Genomic DNA, 19,057 nt, shown 5'->3' on the forward strand with positions numbered 1-19,057 from the left:
GTAAATAAGAAATTTCTTATTTCTTATTTATAGCGTTTGACAGAGTTTTCTTATACCCCACATCAGTTAAGTCTGTTTCCCCAAATCAGATACAATCAGGTTGTTTTTGTTGTTGTTGTTGTTGTTTTTTAAAACTACCCTGTCTAGGGGCACCTGGGTGGCTTAGTTGGTTAAGGGTCCGACTTCGGCTCAGGTCATGATCCCGAAGTTTGCTAAGTGTGAGCCCGTGTCAGGTTTTGTGCTGGCAGCTTGGGGCCCGGAGCCTGCTTCAGATTCTGTGTCTCCTCTCTCTGCCCCTCCCCCACTCTCGCTCTTGCGCTCTCTCTCTCTGTCTCTCTCAAAAATAAACATTAAAAAAAGAACTGTCCTATCTAATATGCTAGTCACTAGCCACAAGTAGAGATTTAAATTTATTAAAATCATATAAAATTATTCCTTGTTTTGCCAGCCATATTTCAAGTGCAGAGTAGCTACATGTGAACAGTGACTACCATAATGGACAGCACAGCTCTAAGAGTTCTGTGGGACAGCACTGCTCAAGAATGTCTGTGTGCTTTTGGTTGTTGGCTACATTTTATCAAAGTCAGTTACTGATGTATATGTAGAAGTAAAACTAAAGAATCATTTCCTTTAGAAAACAACTTCGCATATTAAATTTTGTTATGGAATTTTATATTTCACTGTTTTGTTTCTTTTCTTTTTTTCTTTCTTTCCTTTCTTTTCTTTCTTTTCTTTCTTTTCTTTCTTTTCTTTCTTTCTTTTAGCAGAAACAGTCCTGCTCCAGCTGTAACAGCAGCATCTGTGACCAACATACAGGCTACTGAAGTTTCTGTGCCACAAGTAAATTCCAGTGAAAGCTCAGGGGGTAAGGTGATGGGGTTGACAGGCTTGAGAATATTTACACTGTATTTGGTTTTATCCTTCGTTTTGCAAGATGGCTTTATTTGTTGATTAAGTTGCCTGAATTCAGTTGTTTGACACTGTCGTATAATAATCAGTGAAGTAAAATTCAGAGACCTAAATAAAGCTTTACTTGTAACTTGCTGTTAATATGATTTATTGTAATTTTTGTGTGTTCATGTACTTGACCTTCTTAGGTACATCGAGTGAAAGCATTCCTCAAACTGCCACACAGCCAGCCATTTCACCACCACCAAAGCCTACGGTCTCCAGAGTTGTTTCCTCAACACGTCTGGTAAACCCACCACCTAGACCTTCAGGAAATGCAGCAACAAAAATACCTAATCCTATAGTAGGAGTCAAGAGGACATCCTCACCTCATAAAGAAGAGAGCCCCAAGAAAACCAAAACAGAAGAGGTATCTATATATTAGTTAGCCATGGGAATACCAGCCTGCGTATTTTAAAATCCAGTGGAAGAAAATCTTTGTGAGCCCAAATTGAGAAGCAGCAAGGAAGAATGCTTTAGAAAATCTTTACGTAGCACTTTAGGGCCATAGTCTCTCTTCACCCTTCCTACTCCTCCCAGTGACAGCCTCTTCCATAAAGCCGTGCCTCTCATTTACAAGTAGCTTGTCTCGTCCATAATACAGCGTAGCATGGGCTTCCACGTCAGTCATCCTAATTTATTATTCTCTTGTAACTCTATCTTTTATGTGCGCTGATCCTTCGATAGCGCCTTTGGACACAGTTCTGTGATTGAAATGGGTTTTGGAGATTCTTACACTGTACTCGGGATTATAGGGTTACTAAATTTGAGAGGTTTTCAGGGAATTCTTAGTGAATGAGTAACCAAAAGTTGCCAAGTCCGATTAACTTTGAGACCTTGGATGACTGCTTCCTCCAACCTTCAGGAAATCTTCTAGCAGTGCTCTCCTTTTTTTATAAGCGGCCAGTTTACCTTGTCAGGGTCTCCGTTTAGGAAAACCATCGAAGTGCACATTGTTTTGGTGTGGGTCTGAAAACATGAAATAGAAGTAAGTAGCCTTGTTACACAGTCTTGTTGCTCCCTGGAGTCACTCTCGTGTTGTTTTGCTATTAGCGAGACAGTCCTCAGTGCCCCAGAGGTGACACCCCAGAAACTCCCAATTTCATTGTGACTTTTGGCTGATAAGTTGTTACTTAGGAGTTTACTCATTTCACCGAAGTTTCTTTAGAAGGAGGAGCGGGGGGGGAGGGGGGAATCTGGATTTTCTCAAGGGAATGTTTTAATCTGTACTAGTGAAAAATGATTGTCTCTAATTTGTAAGTGTTCTATTCCCCAGCTTACTCTGAAACCTTTTGTTTTAGGTTTTTGTTTTTTTTTTTCTTTTTGAAATAGTCGTTATTAAGTAAATGTGAATAATGTGATGACTTGTGTCACCCTAACGATGCTAAATGAAGAGTGAACATATTATATCCTGTCTTACAACACGCATTCTGAAAACCCATCTGCGTAGTTACTTCTTAAGGCAGTGATTTTCAGTGTTGGTTGTACATCAGAATTTTTCAGCGTTTCCCCCCCCCTCCTGGTAGAGATTTTATGGAGGCCTCCAGATACCCCGAATCAGAGATTCCGGGGGTTAGGCCCTGGAATCTTTTCAGGAAAGCCCGAGTGCTCCAGGACTGTCGTGCAGCAACCTGAAAACGTGCCAGTTCTGGTCGCTCCACATTCTGTCTGGTGGTGCTTGTTTGCAGTTGGCAGAGCATTTCAGAATTCATATTTCTTTTTATCTTAGTAGAGTATATTAAGCATAACTCTAGATGCCTGCTCATTCTGTGCCCTTACTGTTAATGGCTTAATTCTTTTAATGGCTCCCTGAGAGCTCTGACTCCCTGTGTCTTGGCACAGTGTTTGTACCTCGGTTTGCACTTACCTTGGTAGAAAACACTCATGTTTCCTGTCTAGTTAGAGAGGCAGTAGGAATATAGAATTATCGCACTTAGTATGGAAAATTCTAAATACATACACAAGAGAATCATTTCGTGTACCCATTATGTGGCTTCACGTATAAGGGACTCTGCCAGTTCCTATACCCTTAATTCTTCATCCTTTTCCATTTCCCTTTGTACTTGGGTTATTTAGATTCAAAACCCAGACATCATGTCATTTCAGTAGTATTTTTAAAGTCCTCTAAAAGGTAAGGATTACAAAAAACAGCTTAAACAAAATAAACCTAACCCGCTTAGAAAAATGAAATTCATTAATACCGTATATCTAGTCAGTGCTCACATGCCCCTGATTGCATCGTCATTGATTTTTTTTTTTTTTTCTTTAAAAGTCTTTATTTGTTCCAGTCTGGAGCTAAGTAAGATCTCTGTGTAGCTATTGAATGATGTCCCTTAAGTATTCTTTAAAATACAGATTTCCCTCCCTTTTTTCCTTGCAGTTTTTTGTTTTTGTTTTTGTTTTGTTTTCTTAGGTTTTCTCACAGTCTAGGTTTTGCTTATGGAAACTCCATGGAGTTGACTAACAAAAACAATTTTACAATATAAAAGAGATCTTAGGTTATCTCCTAGACTGATCTCATTTCCTGGAAGAGGAACTTGAGTTTCAGTGGCTTTTCCGTTTATAAAGCTAATTAAAGTCAGAGTTGGGATTAGAACCCAGGGCTAAGTCTCATGGTGCTAAAGCAGAGGACTGTTATGAATATACTAATTTTGAAGCTCTCCTAAACCGGGTGTTTTATGCTCTGTTAGTGAGTACTTGATATTAGAAATTTTAGCAAACCAGAAAGAAACCACAGGTCTTAATAATATACTAACATGCATTGAGACGGGAGGGTTTCAGGAATTGTCAGGGAGTTTATGTCTGCTTAATTTACATCATATGCAAAGGCTTTACAAATACATATAAATGGTAAGAATGGAAGGTAAGATAAAAATAGAAAAATGTTTGACCCAGATTATATGGTTCAGTGATGCTATATATGTATTTTTAAACTTACGGAAAATTTCAAACATGAACAAAATTACAGTGAACACTCCTGTTTATATCACTTAGCTTCAGCAGTTGAGCACCTCATGGCCAGCCCTCTTCATCCACACATCTGATTCCTTTCCCATTGTTATGAAGCAAATCCCAGGCATATCATTTCAGCCAGAAATATTTCTGTGTATAGTAAAGGTCAAGACTTCTAAAAACACAACTACAGTATATTATTACCACATGTGTGCGTGTATTTGTATGTGCGCGCGCGCGCGCGCACACACACACACACACACACACACACACACACACACACACCAGTATAGTTGCCAATATGAGCAATAATTCTGAAGTGTTAACATATCCAGTCAGTGTTGAAATTTGCCCAGTTGTGACACATTACTGTTCTTTAAGTTTGTAATGCTTGCAGGATGCAGATAAGGTCCTTATTGGAATTGGTTTATATTGTTGTTAAATCTCTCCCACTCATAGAAACTCCGTGGTTTCTATGTCTTGTTTTAAAGCCACATTTAAAATTAAAAGTTCGGCCAGTAAATACATAGCAGAGAAGTTAGTGTTAAAAGATAGTTTTTCTTAAGAAAGTGACATTAATTGCAAGTGACTGCAGGAACGGGAAAGTACAGTAACTTTTGACTCCTCCTTTCCCTCCTTTACCAAAAACGAGTTGGTTTTGAATAGAATTATAATAAATTAAAAAATTAAGATCAGAAGAGAGCACTCTTCTTCAGGATGTTAATAAGTTTTACTAAGCCAGGGGGATTGTGTGGTTAATTAAGTTTGGGAAAGCTAAAGAGGTATTCCTTCTTGAACTTCTCAGAATCTTTTATGTGCCAATATATGCGTGAATCTCCTAAAAAGGGGGCGGAGGTGGTGTGATAGTGTTCAAGTTTGTTAATTATTTGATCAAAGAACTCTTTTTTTTCTCTTCCTTACAAAAAATATTTTCTGAAACTCGTGGTTTTGGGGAATGTACTTAGGTGGTATTGATCAACAGTAACAGTTTTCTTCATATTCTTTTTAAGTTTGGAAGATACTGAAGCCAAATTAAATATGTTACATTAAAATTTTTTTTCAAGTGAGCGAGTAATCTATTTTAAGGCCATAATTGATCTTACAGGTTAAATTATTTTATAATTTATTTTATAATTTATAATTTACTTGAATTTTAAAAAATTAATTTTTTTTTTATCAATTAAAGCATTGATTGGCAAGTAATCTAAATTTTTCATTTTAGAGAATAAAGCTTTTTTTTTCAAAAACAGGATGAAACAAGCGAAGATGCTAACTGTCTTGCTTTGAGTGGACATGATAAAACAGAAACAAAGGTATATTAATTTAGCCTTGGAATACATACACGATTAAGAGTACAGAAGATGTGCTAAAAATGTCTCTAGAATATTGTACTGTCTTTTGTTCTGTAGGCTTTAGGTTGTTTGCAGTATTGTTTTTAGAGAAGTGTTTGTCCCTTTTGAATGTTAATTTATAGTGCTGAAATTGAATTTCTCAAATGTGTGAGCTCCTTACTGAAGGCCCAGTAATCTGGGTGGACCCTGAGTGGAACGGCGGGACGAGTGAGACATGTTCGGTACCTTTAAAAGAACTTGTAATCAAGCAGAGAAGATAGGAGGTAGATGCAACTAATCACATTACCAGAGAAGATCAAAGTAATGGAGGCTGCAGGCGTGGTGAGGGCAGGAGGGCAGGAACGCTGGGCAAGAAGCTTCGTAGAAGGACCATGTATGAAGTGTTTGAGGCGGTTCTTGAAGGGTATATAGGATTGGGGGCATGACGAGAAGTGAGAAGGTCATTTCACGATTGGGGTGTGTGCGTTTAGAGAATGTCTTTGGCAGAACGTTTTGGCCTGAGCCTTCTGGGGTGCGTGGGGCTTGAGGCGAGGTAGATGAGGTGAGAGAGAGTGGTTTAGCCAAGCCACGTTAGACTTCGAACGTCTTTTTTTTTTTGAAATTGGAATGTACTGAAGGCTTTTAACTTTTTCCTTGCATTGTAGAAAATTTGGAAATACTTTCCCCAGATTATTCCCATAATTGATATTTTAGCGTGTGTTCTTTTGATGTCTTTATAGAATTTATTTGGGCATACGTGCCAGTGCCTTCTACCTTCCAACCTTTACTCTGTAAACCAGGAGAAACTGTTCCTGTGATTACATAATTCACAAAATATTAACGGCTATTTAGAATGCTGTCTCAAGGCCATTACTGTATTTTATTCAACCAGTTCCCTATTTTTAGCAATTGTTTCTGTTTTAAAAAAAAAGTTGCTCTTTTCTATTGTCCTATTGACTGTAGCTAAATACCTGGCATCCGTTTATGTTTATTAGAATAAATTAACGAAAGGAATTGCTGAGGCAGATCATACACTTACTTTTAAGACTTGATAACATTTTGCCAGTTTGTCCTTCAGAAAGCCTGCACCTCTTCCATTTCTGTTACCTACACCCTGTTTACCCCTTTCTGTTTCGTAAGAGAAAATTGCCATTTCATTGTTTTTTTGTATATGTTGTTTTGTAGAAATTCAAATGTTTATGTTTATTTTCATCTTTGTGTGTATGTATTATTTTGCTTTGTGCACACCTTTAAAAAAGTTCAGAGGAATGACATGGTTCGCCCTGTCTTTTCTGATAATAGAGTAGATCAGTGCATTGATTATTGAGGAGGGGAGGAGAAACCAAAAAAAAAAAAAAAAAAGAGAGAGAGAGAGAAATGTTTCAGGGACTTTTTTTTACTTTTAATTAAAGGTGTGGGAGCAGTTTTTGTCCTTTTGGGTAATTTTATTTAATAATAGTAACTGGGTTTTTTTCACATAGCTAAGAGCTTGGGTTTGTATCGTGTTAATTACTGTCTGGGCAACATTTCTTAATGTGCCTGTGTGCATCTTTAGTGATTATTTTCTTCAGATGTCCAAGTTGGAGGTAGTTGGAAAGTCATGAGAGATTTTGACCATGCCTATAGAATTTAAGTAGGCAAGTAGAAATTTATGTGTATCTGAAATGATGAAAGAGCCTACGGTGAGGCTTACTAGATGAGTTTGTGATGTAGTCCCATCTTTCTCTTGACCCTCTTGTCTTCCAATTTGTCTTCTTTATTAGCCACCAAACCCAGTTATGTTCTTTTATTCTTTTTTAAGTCTCTTTCCTCCCCCGTCCTCTTTGTCTCACAGGAACAACTTGATACAGAGACAAGTACAACTCAATCAGAAACTATTCAGACAGCGGCTTCTCTGTTGGCCTCTCAGGTACTAAGTGCAAAAAGCAAGGAGAGTTTTATAAATGTTGTTAAGATTAGTGGGGTATAATGAACTAAAATGAGCATATGCCAAAGACCCTTAAAATTATCTTTGTGACAGTAACTACTTGTATCGTAGTATAAAGCTAGAACATTGGATTTAATGGGACCGTTCTTTGCACTGTCCAGATGCCGACTCCTCCCTGAGTATATTATTTGATACCGCAAATCATTTAAATCCTCAGTAGTCACAAGATGCAGTATTCTTACAGAGGTTTTCTTTATAGGTCAGAGTGAATTTTAAATTATGGTAGAACCAAAAACCATTCTTTGTGGATCTTTTTGTGAGGTTGATAAGTTTTTTTTTTTTAATTTTTTTTTATTTTTAAAATGTGTTTCTGTCTCACATTTTACTTCTGAGTTTCAATTATTAATTTAATGTAACCCATAATTCTTTAAAATTATTTTTTCATTTGTCCTAGAAATTCTCTCTGTGGCAGTCCCTTGCATACAGTAGGCACCTGGAATCTTTTTTTAAATAGTGATTTGGGAACCTTCATTTGTTTGTGAAACAATTGTTCAGATTGATTCTACTTCAACGTCTAGGTCACACTCTGACACGAAGTAAATATTTTCTTTACGTGCACATTGAGCTGGTGACCCTCGGGAGGTCGGTGTTGCTCACAGCAAAGCTGCTGAGCTGAGGCAGTGGTATTTCGCTGCTTTGTAAGGTTCAGGGTTATTTTAACGTGATAATGTTAAAATGTGTTTTTGCTGACCATCAGCCCTCATAGCCTCTAAAGAGAGAACCGTCGTGTTCACTTTCTGGAATGTCTTTTATTTCCATAACTTTTATCTAATAAAAATTCGGGGTGGAGGAAGTAACTAAAACAGCATTAGGAAATGTGCCCGGTATTGATACGTGGACAAAGCTGTTCAGCAGTCGTGAATTCCTGGGATGCGATTGCATGGCTTTTGGCCTCTGCCGCACTACTCTGGAGAACGGTTCTCATACTTTTGCCTTACTAATAAGTTCATCCCTATTGTGGTCAGTACTCATGGGTGTTTGCCTTTTTGGGTATATTTATGAGGGAGTAAAACTTATATTCTAATGTAAGCATTCCTAGAGCCATTGAGAGAGAAAACACCCAGTTATAAAAAGAGTGATTATGTAGATGACAAGGAAGTACATCCCTTTATTTGGTAATAGCAGCGGTGTCTGTGTTTCTGGGGAGAGGATTATAATGTCGTAGCTGTGTGTAACAAAGAGTCCTTACTGCTTTGAGATAAACTTGAAATACAGACAACATGTTAGGATCTCTGGGATCTGCTTCCAAGTAAGCTGGGGGTGAAGGTGAGAGAGGGGTGGGTGGTTGGCTGTCGTTGGGCCGCCGGCGAAGGTAACGGCCAAGTGGGGATTCATCAGCCAACGTGCTCTGCTTGTGTGGATGCCTGGAATTTCCCATAATAAAACACTTAAAAATTTATCTCTGTTTTTGAATGTTAACAGAGGCTTGTGATTTAGTCCTTTTTTGACATGGAACTTTGCTAAAATTTAGAGGAATTAAATTCTGGCTCAGCTGTATCGATTTTTACAATTTGTACGGTCAGAAAATGATAAATTGACCGGTAACTGCTGCTCCTGTGTAGAAGGTGAATTTTAAGTGTTCTCCCACATGGGGGTGCTCCAATACCAGTTAATGCTACAGCTCTTAGTGCTGTTTCGAGTAAATATAGTGCAACGTGAATTGAATAACTATATGACAGGTCATCCTTAGAGCAGCGTGTTTATAAATCTGTGTTTTAAATTACTTAGGAGTTTTCTGTGTATTGCTAAAATATGCCTCCTTTATTATTTGAAAATTTCTACAAGTGTGGAGCAAATCATTTCACAGTAATAGTCGTGTTTATTTGCACCTCATTTTTGTTTTTCTTAAAATTTTTAATACGTCTATGGTAAGGTCCCATCCATTTCTTAGAAAGTAAAGCAGTGGAAAGTAAATCTCGTTTTTAAGTTACAGTGCTTTGAACAATGTTGTGTTCTTTGCTTTCGTTCTCAGAAAACATCCAGTACAGACCTTTCTGATATCCCTGCTCTCCCTGCAAATCCTATTCCTGTTATCAAGAATTCAATAAAACTGAGATTGAATCGGTAAAAACAACCTCAGGGGTCCATAAACAATATCTGCCAACTCAACCTGTTGTCTTCAAATGCTAAAAAAGGAGAATGGAGGGTACAAGACTAGACATGACTGAAAATGGATTTAGGTTTTTTTTGTGGCCTCCCTTACTGGGCTAATCAGCACTTGATCGGAAGAGTCCAGGTTAGTATGTGAAGCCAGGAGTACTGTTATTATTGTGTTAGCAACAGTTGCATTAACGATTTCAAAAAATTAAAAAAATTACTGCCTTTAAAACAAAGAAAAAAAAACACCTCAAGCTATATTTGTATCCATAATTGACATCTGGATCGGGTTTATGTTTGATGCATTGTTTGGAAAATTTGCAATACAAACTGGCATAAGAATTCCTTGTTCGATGATGCACTTTTATGTAATTTTTTTATTAGAAAGGAGAACTAATTTTAGATTTTCGGCTTGATGGATTTTCGTTTTTTTCCTGAAAACTTTCCTTTACCATCAGTCTGCAAACTGGATACTGTCGTGCAGCGGTATCCTGTTCTACTTGAGGGAAAGGGTAAGAGTACATCTCGTTCAGTCCCTGTGCGGGAGCTCGAACCCTTACAAATGAAATGTCAATCCTAGGGTATATATTTGACATGGAGAGAATAATTAGGAAATAGTTGGTTTTGATGGGGTCATGATTAAGAAATGATATATTGGTTTTATTTATAGAATTGTTCAGAGTGCATACAAATCAGCGATCAGCCAGCGACTGTGTTTCTTTGAGCTTGTTAAAGCTCCACGTTTCTTTTGCCTTCAACCTGTTTGTCTTTGAAACAAAGCTTTTTGCTCCCCGCCCCTTTTCTTTTCCCTTTCTGCTTGTACGCAGTAAGGTAGAACTTGATTTCATAAAAAACAAAATGCCAGTATTTTCTTAAGCCATGATGTGAAACCAATGATCCTGTGGCCACATGGCACAGAACACTAAATTTTGGTCCCGTGGCTGAGACTTGAGGGTGACTAGAAGTCACGCCCGTGGACTGTGACGACCTGTCTCGGAAGGCCATTTGATCTCTGAGTATGCGGAATTTTGTACACTCCACGGAACTCTTCTCTGTAGTGAAGTTGATTTTCAATTTTAGACATGTGGGCAAAAAGGCATTTTCTCCAAGAATTTTAAACTAATTTTTATTTTTAAATGGTTGACCGAAATTTGTCAGTAAATTTTACATGTAGAAACATTTTAAAAATCATTTCTAGCAAGCACTTGGCATCTAGTCAGCCCTCTACTCCTTTTTCATTTTGTCTCATCCGATCAGTAGATTAGGAACTCCTTTCTTTAAAGAAAACAAATCCTCATAATTAAGCAGCAGAATATCCGTCTTCACGAAGTACGAGGGATGCCAGATGTTGATAAACTTAGTTACACTTTTCTTAATCTGGACAAAGCAAACCTAACAGATTTTTCTGATGAGCATGTTTTATGAATCTTCCATTGTGCTCCATTCTATCACATGTGCATTTTTCATGTTAAACTGCAGTTACTTAAACTCTTCCCCTATCCTTCCAAATTAATTTTCCAAAGTTGGAGTGTAGTCTTTCCCCTTAGGCTATGCATTAATGGAGGCTTTCTTTTCACCGTACCTTATAACGTCTAGTAGACCGTGTTTCCGCTTCCCACATCTTCGCTCCGCACAGTCACCTTGCCCTTCCTCCCGCCACCTAAGGAAAAAAAAAAAAAAAAAAAAGATGGTCATGCTAACAGGTGAAGTGTACAAGGTGTCTGTGTGTTTTGTGTAGCTTCAGAGTTAGACTGAAATTGCCAGGCACAGATTTAGTCTTGTCATTTTGTTTACACATCGGGGGAAAACAATTCAGTTTATTAAACGTTTCATGTAACTGCACCCAAGTTTTGCCAAGCTGGAAACTTGGACCTTTTCTGTGTAGTGACTTTTTAATTCTAGTTTTCATAACCTGGAGATCAGACTGTTGCTTTCGCATGATGTATGTAGTGTCTCATGACTGGAGTTTGCTTTGTTTTATAGTATCTGTACTCCTTGTATTTTTCAAGAGCTATTTTGTAAACAGATGATGTATTTCTCCATTGAAAACACAATAAAAAAAAAAACAGCACAATCCCACAGTTGGCTGGTTTCTTCGGACTGACTTGATTTCTTTTGTTTTTTCAGCGATACATTGGTTATACTTACAACTTTATGGGACGGCTGTCAGCGAAGATTGGCAAAGGAGTTTACTTAGGTTACCTTGACAAAGGATTTGCTTCTTGTTAACGTATGCTTAGCAGTGGCAGTCTAGTAATGATCGGTACCTTATATAATCGGTATTTTTCATATACATGATCATTATAAGGAGGAAAATGTGAATATAGTTACCATTAATTCACTCTCAGCTGCCCCTCTGGCTACAGTATTTGTGTACGTAGACACTATACCTCTTCTGCATATTTGTCTCAGTCGTGTGGACCGTGTACTGCTGATGCGTTTCTTTTCCAAAGCTGTTGGTGTTCCATGCGATTGGTCCTCTGTCTCTCGTGTCAGCAGGTGGCGCTGTTGTTTTTCAGTGAGTTGAGGATTCTAGACCACAACCAGCTGAGATCTCCTGTTTCTCATTTTACTAAACCCCAACCAGATACTGCTTCTCTTAACCCCCCCAAATGCTCAACGTTGCATACTAAAGTCGTGGGGTAAGAGGGAACTGCTTCGTATGTTTGTAGTGGCCCGCTCTTGAGTGTGGCCATCTTAAGTGCTTCTAGGGGAGGGGCGGACCTCCCGAGGTAAAAGCCGTTGTTCTCCCGGACACGCGTTTGTGTGTATTTCGTTCCTGAAATGCCAAATCCTTATACCTTTATTGTATACATCTATACATCTTATGTGTGTGTATAACAATTTACGACTGCAACACGGGATGACTTCTTATTAAGCTTCCGGGGCTGTTCAGTAAAAGGGAAAATATTGTAAAAATTATCCTTGACTCCGTTGTTCACACCTACAGACCTGAACTTGCCGGACTTCTTCTACCTATACAGACACTTAAACATGGGACTGAATATCACACTTTCTGACTTTGGTCACCTACGTGGTCTTTGGGCTTTTCGTGCATCTTGCTGAATTAGCAGAATACTTGAAAGTTGTGTGTTTTGTGGCTCTGGGTATATTCTGGAATAAAGTTTGTATTTTTCTAATTAACACCTCTGTGTTTTTCTCCACACACAAAAATGTTTTGGAGCTCTCTGCGTAGCATTAGTTCTGGCTGCAGTCAAGGTGGCAAAAAGTGATCAGCAGCTCGAAGTAGCAATGGGTGTACGAAAGGGTAAATCATTAATATACACAAGCTTGGAGACCGAGCCCTGGGAGTACTAACTGCCTGTGCACTTAAATGCATTTGCCCAAAAACAGAAACGGTTTCTCTAAAAAGGCATTGAATTGTGGATAGATTTTTGCCTATTTTGATTCTAATAAAAGAACAGCACAGGGAAAATTAGTTGCTTTTAGCCTGAATTGCGTGTTTTGTTTCAAATTCTCCACCTTACTCCTTTCCTGGTAGTTTTTCTTCAAACCAGAATCACAAATGGAGGCTGTCTTCACTTAGACTTGAACTTGGTACCTGAGGTGTTGAGTGTGCTCTGTAATAAACGTGACTTTCAGTCATACCGTGACAAGTGGCCTGTTTAATTGTGCGCAGTGTGTTTTTTGTATTGGCACGATCCATTTATTCATCCTTTCTCTGTACGTACCAGTTGAAACATTCTCGTGACATTTTATGTGGCTTTATTGGCATCAGTATTTCTGAGCCGTGTATTTTACAAGTGCTTGTCTATACTTCATCCTAGAAGTGATTTCTTGTACTTGGGAGTCTTCAGCTTCTGTTCCTCTTCCTCAGAGACACACTGTTGTCTCCGGGGCCTGTGGACATCACTGCGGCTGATCGGCGACCGAGCGTATACGATTTTATCGAAAGGGATGGAGTTTGAAGCACACTCCCCCCCCCCCCCCCCCCCCCCCCGCCATCTCCTAGTTCACAGGCCTTTCCTTGAAAATGTAGAATTGAGGCTCTGCTCAGGTTCACATTTCAGAAAGATCACATGCGTGTGAAAGGTGGTAATTTTGGCTCCTGTGCTTTTTTCCCACAGTTAACCTTCTTTAAAGGCTTCCCGTTCTCAGAAAGCGAAAAATCCTATCGACAGGGCAGAGTGTTGTTGAGGGCTTAGAGTTTAACCAGCTGTTTAAAATGTGAACTTTTAAATGAGGCACTGCCTTCCCTTTCCTTCTGTTCTGGGTATCTATATGCTGCACTCATAGGATGGGAAATGGGTCATCTTTCGAAATGAAAAAGAGAAATCTGTTGTGTGCTTGAATAGAAGCTTTACCTTTTTTGCTATATTTCTCAGGTACAGGATAATCCCTTAATCAAAAATTGTTTTCTCCTTGCCACCCCACTTAGAGTTTCTGTTTACCTGTGTTATTTTTCAGTCGGGGCAATGGATTTATGCTGCACCTTCCACACTCCCGCTTTATGAGGTGCCAGAATAGACCAGGGGAAGCCTCCGAATGTGTGGGTTTTGTTTTACATTGTGAAATAAACAGCCAGGAGCTAGAAGCCCCTGAGCTGATTGACCCTGGGCTTGAACTTGCCACTGATGCTTGGACTTAGCAGAGTTCTTTTTCCCAGCTGAGCACAGACCCCACAGCCATAAGGCCTACCTGAGACCTACCACAGCAAAAACACATTATTTGGAACAGTATAGATTCAGTTACATAGTATCCTAGCCCTTTGGTACATTTCATACCCATTGTTTCATCTGTAGTTGAATATTTTTCAAACTGCTGCATCAATGGTTTGAAATAGAAACAGATTAACGAGAAAGCCATTAAGTTTAAGGTTTAAGTCTCAGGCTGAGTATAATGTAATTAACAGTTAAAGTGACAACGCATCACCTCGTGTAAGTCTCCTGCATCTCAGTATTTGGAAGTATCCAGACCGTATACTCTGTTTTCACCTAACGTGGATGTTTTTAATTTCATGTCAGTCACGTGATTATGACCTGATTTTTTTTTTTTTTAAAATCTCTTTCTCAGAAATACTTTGTAAGCCCTTTAGAAGCATTTCTTTTAATTAATTTGTATGATGCTATTTTCTGATTCAACAGATTTCAATCTGAAAATACGTATTTTGAATAATTCAAGAATTTTAGTTTTATGGGTTTCTTACAGCTCATTGCAGTTAGTTCAGTCTTGTGTGTTTTCTAATAATGTCAGAGTCCCTAAGATCGTTAAAACATTTTTTTAAAACAATTTTTCCTTTAAGAAGACTTATGTCAGTGCAAAATAACAGTTATTTCTGGGGAGTAAAATGATCTCGTGCCACGGCTGTTGCCCTCTGCATCCCCATATATACATGCATATGTGGGTGTCTGGGTTCTTTTCAAATTTCAGGCATAAGAAAGTAGGTGTATGTATTTTACTGTAATAATGCAAAATGTCCCAACTTTGTGCCTGTTCCTTGTGGATGCTGTCTCTCTCTTGGCACGACACCCTCCTTACAAACTTTCACACTGTGTGGTGCCTGGTGCTATGTGATTTCCAGAAATCTGGCATGAGAATTGGTCCTTGTTTGCGTTTTCTGACTGCAGTGGAGCTGTTAATAAAGAGATTGATGATAAAGTTGTTGAAAAGAGACAGTTGGGCAGAACTGCTCCCCATGAGTGACAGAGGGCATGATCCGCCTTCACAGCCAAGAAAGCTGCCCCCAGCAGAGAACCGACCGTGCCTGCACACTGTGCCAACACTATTAGAAGAGCTTTGCTGTACGATTAGGCTACTACGTCTTTTTAATTTAGACTTGCCTCCCATTCCCACTTTCATCCTAAAGTTCGTGGAATGAGTGCTCAGGATGTATTCTTTGCAAATAGGACACACATACTTCCCACTGTAAAGTAATTATCTTTGCGGATTCTTAAGAACACTTAATCATCCATCCGAATTTGGCTTTGTAAAATTAAGTTTTATTTAGAAACTAGGACTACAGTTTTTACAGAAAGCCTGTTTTCTTCCAGACAGCAGCCTCCTCAAAATCTTTAGTTTGACAGTCTCAAGAATGAGCTTTGGCTGGAGTTAGTATTGATTAGTTTATGGGTTGTTAAATGCCTTAGTCAATAATGATTATAATTGTGTGTGTGTTTCACCTATCACTGTTAGGAAGCTTAGGTTGCTGGCATTCAAGTAAGCTGTTGCGTTTTGTGTGGTCTCCTTGATAGTCCACTCGAATTTTTGACACTCTTAATATTGATCTGAAAGGTACAGATTTTGCCTAAAATTTTTTAGCTGTCCTAGGTTACGTGAGCATTATTTTACTGGTCCGATGCCTTTTAAGGAAACTACTATATCATTGTGGCTTTTGTCTTATAAAGTGGCCCAGATGTGGACACTTAAGTTTCTTGACGATGAAAGTTCTTGCATAATTTTGCATGTATGTTTTTTGCCATCTGCCAAGACTGTTGGGTCGATGGACATACACACGCACACAGACGCACACATTTCGCAAGCTTTTTTTTTTTTTTTAACTTTAAAAATCTGTTCCTGAGATTTCAGAGTTAGAAGGTACCCATTGAAACATCTAGTTCATTGTATCCATGACCACCTCAGCCATTCCCATTGATGGGGTTGGCTGGGTGGGGGGGTGGGGATCCAACAAATCTCATGGTTTCCTCGATTACAATAGTTTCACTGTTCTTTTAGAAATAAGTTCTATTCCTTTAACATGAGCTTTAAAACAGATTTCTGAATTTTTACTCCTTGTTTTTCTTATCAGCAGTAAAACTACATGCTGGCAGGTGTTTTATGGCTAGAGTGCATTAAGACTGAAGCCAGACCAGACCACAGGACATTAGCACGTCACTCGATCCCTGTACTTTGAGTATTGGTGATCTAACCTCTAACATGCATTCTCCAAGAACTGGACAACCGGAGGGGAATTAGATCAAACTCCTACCTTTGAGTGTATACTTTGAGAACAGGTCCTCCCAGTGAAGCAGTACTTTGGGGAGTAATGGGGCAACTTGTCGTTAGATCAGGTTCTTGTAAGTAGGCATTTTTTGAGGTTAATGGTAAGCATGAGCTGTTGCTAAGTTGGGAATCCGTTGATAACAGGGATAATGAAGAGCATGGATATACACCAGTAATTTACAATTAGATAAATTAGCTTAAGTAATTTGTCAAAGATCATGCGATTTCTCTCCGCATCTGTCTGACTCTAAAGGGTTTTTTTCCTGCCATTCTACATTGTTTGTTCTCAACTTACCTTAGATTTAGGAGGGAATAAAATGGAACATTTGCAGGATTGTCGTGTAGTGAGCCTTCCTGGTTGTCACGGAGTTGTATAGCATGTTTCAGAGCCTGTTTTCTGCTGGTTGGTTGTCCTCTTCCCAAGAAGATTTATTGGACACACTCCCCAGGTTGGTTTCCCAGGGTTGATTCTAATCACAGACCTGTAAATTGTAATCCCTACAAAACGGGCTTGGGTACTGTGGTGGGTGGAAGAGAGGTGAGCTGCCACGACTCCTGGTGTTTTCCATCCGCTCCCTCTCACCCTTGCGGTACTTTCAATGAAGAGTTTTGGAATTGGCGATTGTCCAGCAACGTTGGAAAGCGTGAAAGTTCTCCCTTTCCAGAAGGGTTTGAAATGGCTTAGATTTGAAATGGGCTGAGGATGAACTAAAGTGTCGCTGACACACAATGTTACATTAGGTTCAGCTGTGCAGCATAGGGATTCAACATCTCTAGTTGTGCCGTGCTCACGGGAAGTGCCACCGCCACCTGTCACGACACCACACTGTTCCATGGCGCTGGCTGTACACCTGTGTTGTAGCTTTTATCCCCACGACTGACTTAGTAACGGACCTCCCATCTCTCGCTCCCCTTCACCCATTTTGCCCGTTCTCCCTCCCCGCTGGCAACCATCAGTTTGTTGTCTGTATTGACAGGTCTGCCTCTGCTTTTTGTTTACTCTTTTTTTAGATTCCACCATGTAAGTGAAATTGTATAGTATTTATCTTTCTCTGACTTTGTCACAGCATAGTACCCTACAGGGGTAGGGTATTTGAAACATTGGGAACATTGGAAACATTTAGCAACATCCATGCTGTTGCAAACGTAAAAAATCTCATCCTTTTACTGTTGCTGTGTAATATTCCTCACGTACGTGTATACACATCTTAAGAATGAAGTTTCTAAAAAGAGTCACGCAGACGGTGCGTGGCTGGCTTAGTCAGTAGGGTGTGCGACTCTTGATCTCGGGGTTTTAGACTTGAGCCCCACGTTGGGTGTAGAGATTAAAATCTTAAAAAAAAAAAAAAAATAATGTAGTTGGGATAAAGGGGAAATGTTGTAACGTGAGGCCAGAAACCTAGAGAAAATAATGCCGACCTCCCCTTGTTTACTCGACCAAGTGTTTTCAAAATCTGCATCACCACTTCCAAATCTAGTTGATGGCTTCATGGGATTTACATTCCAGTGGAAGTTGTTTGTTGTTGTTGTTTTTTTCCATTACCTTTTTACTAGTAATGGCTAATTGCTAAACTGTAAGAGATGATGAAAACTTTTAAATTCAGAATCATTTGGGAATTCTCATTTGTAGCTTTTGGTCACCACTCAAGATTATAACATCCAAAACCATGGAGTTTCCATGAATGAAGGATTTGAAGTAAAAGCATTTTTAAGGGGCTCTGACTCGTGTGGTGTTTTACTTGAAACATGCCATATTGGTTACCAGGAGGAAAAGACGGGAAGGAGAATCCCATCTGAGTGTCTAAGGCGTGAACAGACACGCGCCAACTGGAAGGTTGGGGCTCTCTGGAGAGTAAGAGATGACTGCTAGGCTTTTTGTTCAGTGAAAGACTTGAGCTGCCACTTTCGGGGGCGGTGGCATCAGGGTAGGGGCGCCTTGTCCCTCGTGTAAGAGTTCCATGGGTTCCTGGGGCATCTGTGTCAGGCTTGGCACATGCTAGACTCGGTAGTGAGCAACATTGCCCATTAAGCCTTCCATGTTGACTGCCATTTTATCACGTTAGCCAATTGGAAACATTTAGCAAACACCTTTTCTGTGCGGTAGTGGAGAAGAGTGCCTGTTTTTATGTCACTGCTGCTTTCAGACCTAGGCTTCAGCACGTCAACATTCACTCTGGAAAGCTCATCAGCCTGAAAAGTTTTGACTAACAATTTCTAACAATTTTGCATTCTTAGTTGGCTTAGCCAAAATGGTGGAAGGCAATTTGAGCGTTGGTCCAAGCTAGGATTTAGGAAATCCAACATTGGAAGGCGGTTGAATGTTTGAGATTCCACTCAAGTGTAAAGTTTGTGTCAGATCAACTTGATGGTGAATGTTGTTTGTAAATAATTACTTCAGCTGAATATTGTCACCAGTTTCTTGAAATTATGTATGTAGTTGGTGTGAGTGGCCACCAACTGAAGGTCCCTCGATAAGATGAGGGAAACCCCCAAAACTGGTACGTCATTTTTTCTGATTTCTAAGTTGAATATTGCCAAACCTCGCCCTTGGCCTTTTAGTTCAGTTATGCTCCATTTTGCATCAGGTTTTGTGCCTTAGGCTTCTGAGGCCGCCGTCAGTGTGTGTGATGTTTAATTAGCACTAAGAAGTGAAGCTGGTCAGTGCTGAGAGGAAAAAGCCCAGGTCGCCGGAAGGACAGATCCCCTCTCTTCGCCCACCAGGGCCTGGGGACCATGGGTAGGTTGTTTAACGCTGAGTTTCTGAGCAAAACATAACATGTTT

The 19,057-nt window shown here is 39.4% G+C and overlaps 1 protein-coding gene across 8 annotated transcripts in view; it reads left to right on the forward strand.

The window, feature by feature from the left end:
• Positions 1-11,394, forward strand: part of PAPOLA (poly(A) polymerase alpha) — a 61,346-nt gene extending 49,952 nt beyond the window's left edge. For 2 of the 8 annotated variants that reach the window (XM_060620710.3, XM_060620708.3), the window contains exons 18-22: positions 765-865; positions 1,098-1,318; positions 5,151-5,213; positions 7,066-7,140; positions 9,191-11,394. In XM_060620710.3, the coding sequence (XP_060476693.1) occupies positions 765-865; positions 1,098-1,318; positions 5,151-5,213; positions 7,066-7,140; positions 9,191-9,286 (556 nt within the window). In that variant the 3' untranslated portion in view covers positions 9,287-11,394. The remainder of the gene's footprint in view (positions 1-764; positions 866-1,097; positions 1,319-5,150; positions 5,214-7,065; positions 7,141-9,190) is intronic. The other 6 variants (XM_060620709.3, XM_060620712.3, XM_060620713.3 and 3 more) reach the window with 6 other exon arrangements.
• The last annotated feature ends 7,663 nt before the right edge of the window (positions 11,395-19,057 follow it).

This window comes from Panthera onca, chromosome B3, assembly GCF_046562875.1.
Source record: "Panthera onca isolate mPanOnc1 chromosome B3, mPanOnc1 haplotype 2, whole genome shotgun sequence".
In the NCBI taxonomy this organism is placed as follows: Eukaryota; Metazoa; Chordata; class Mammalia; order Carnivora; family Felidae; genus Panthera; species Panthera onca.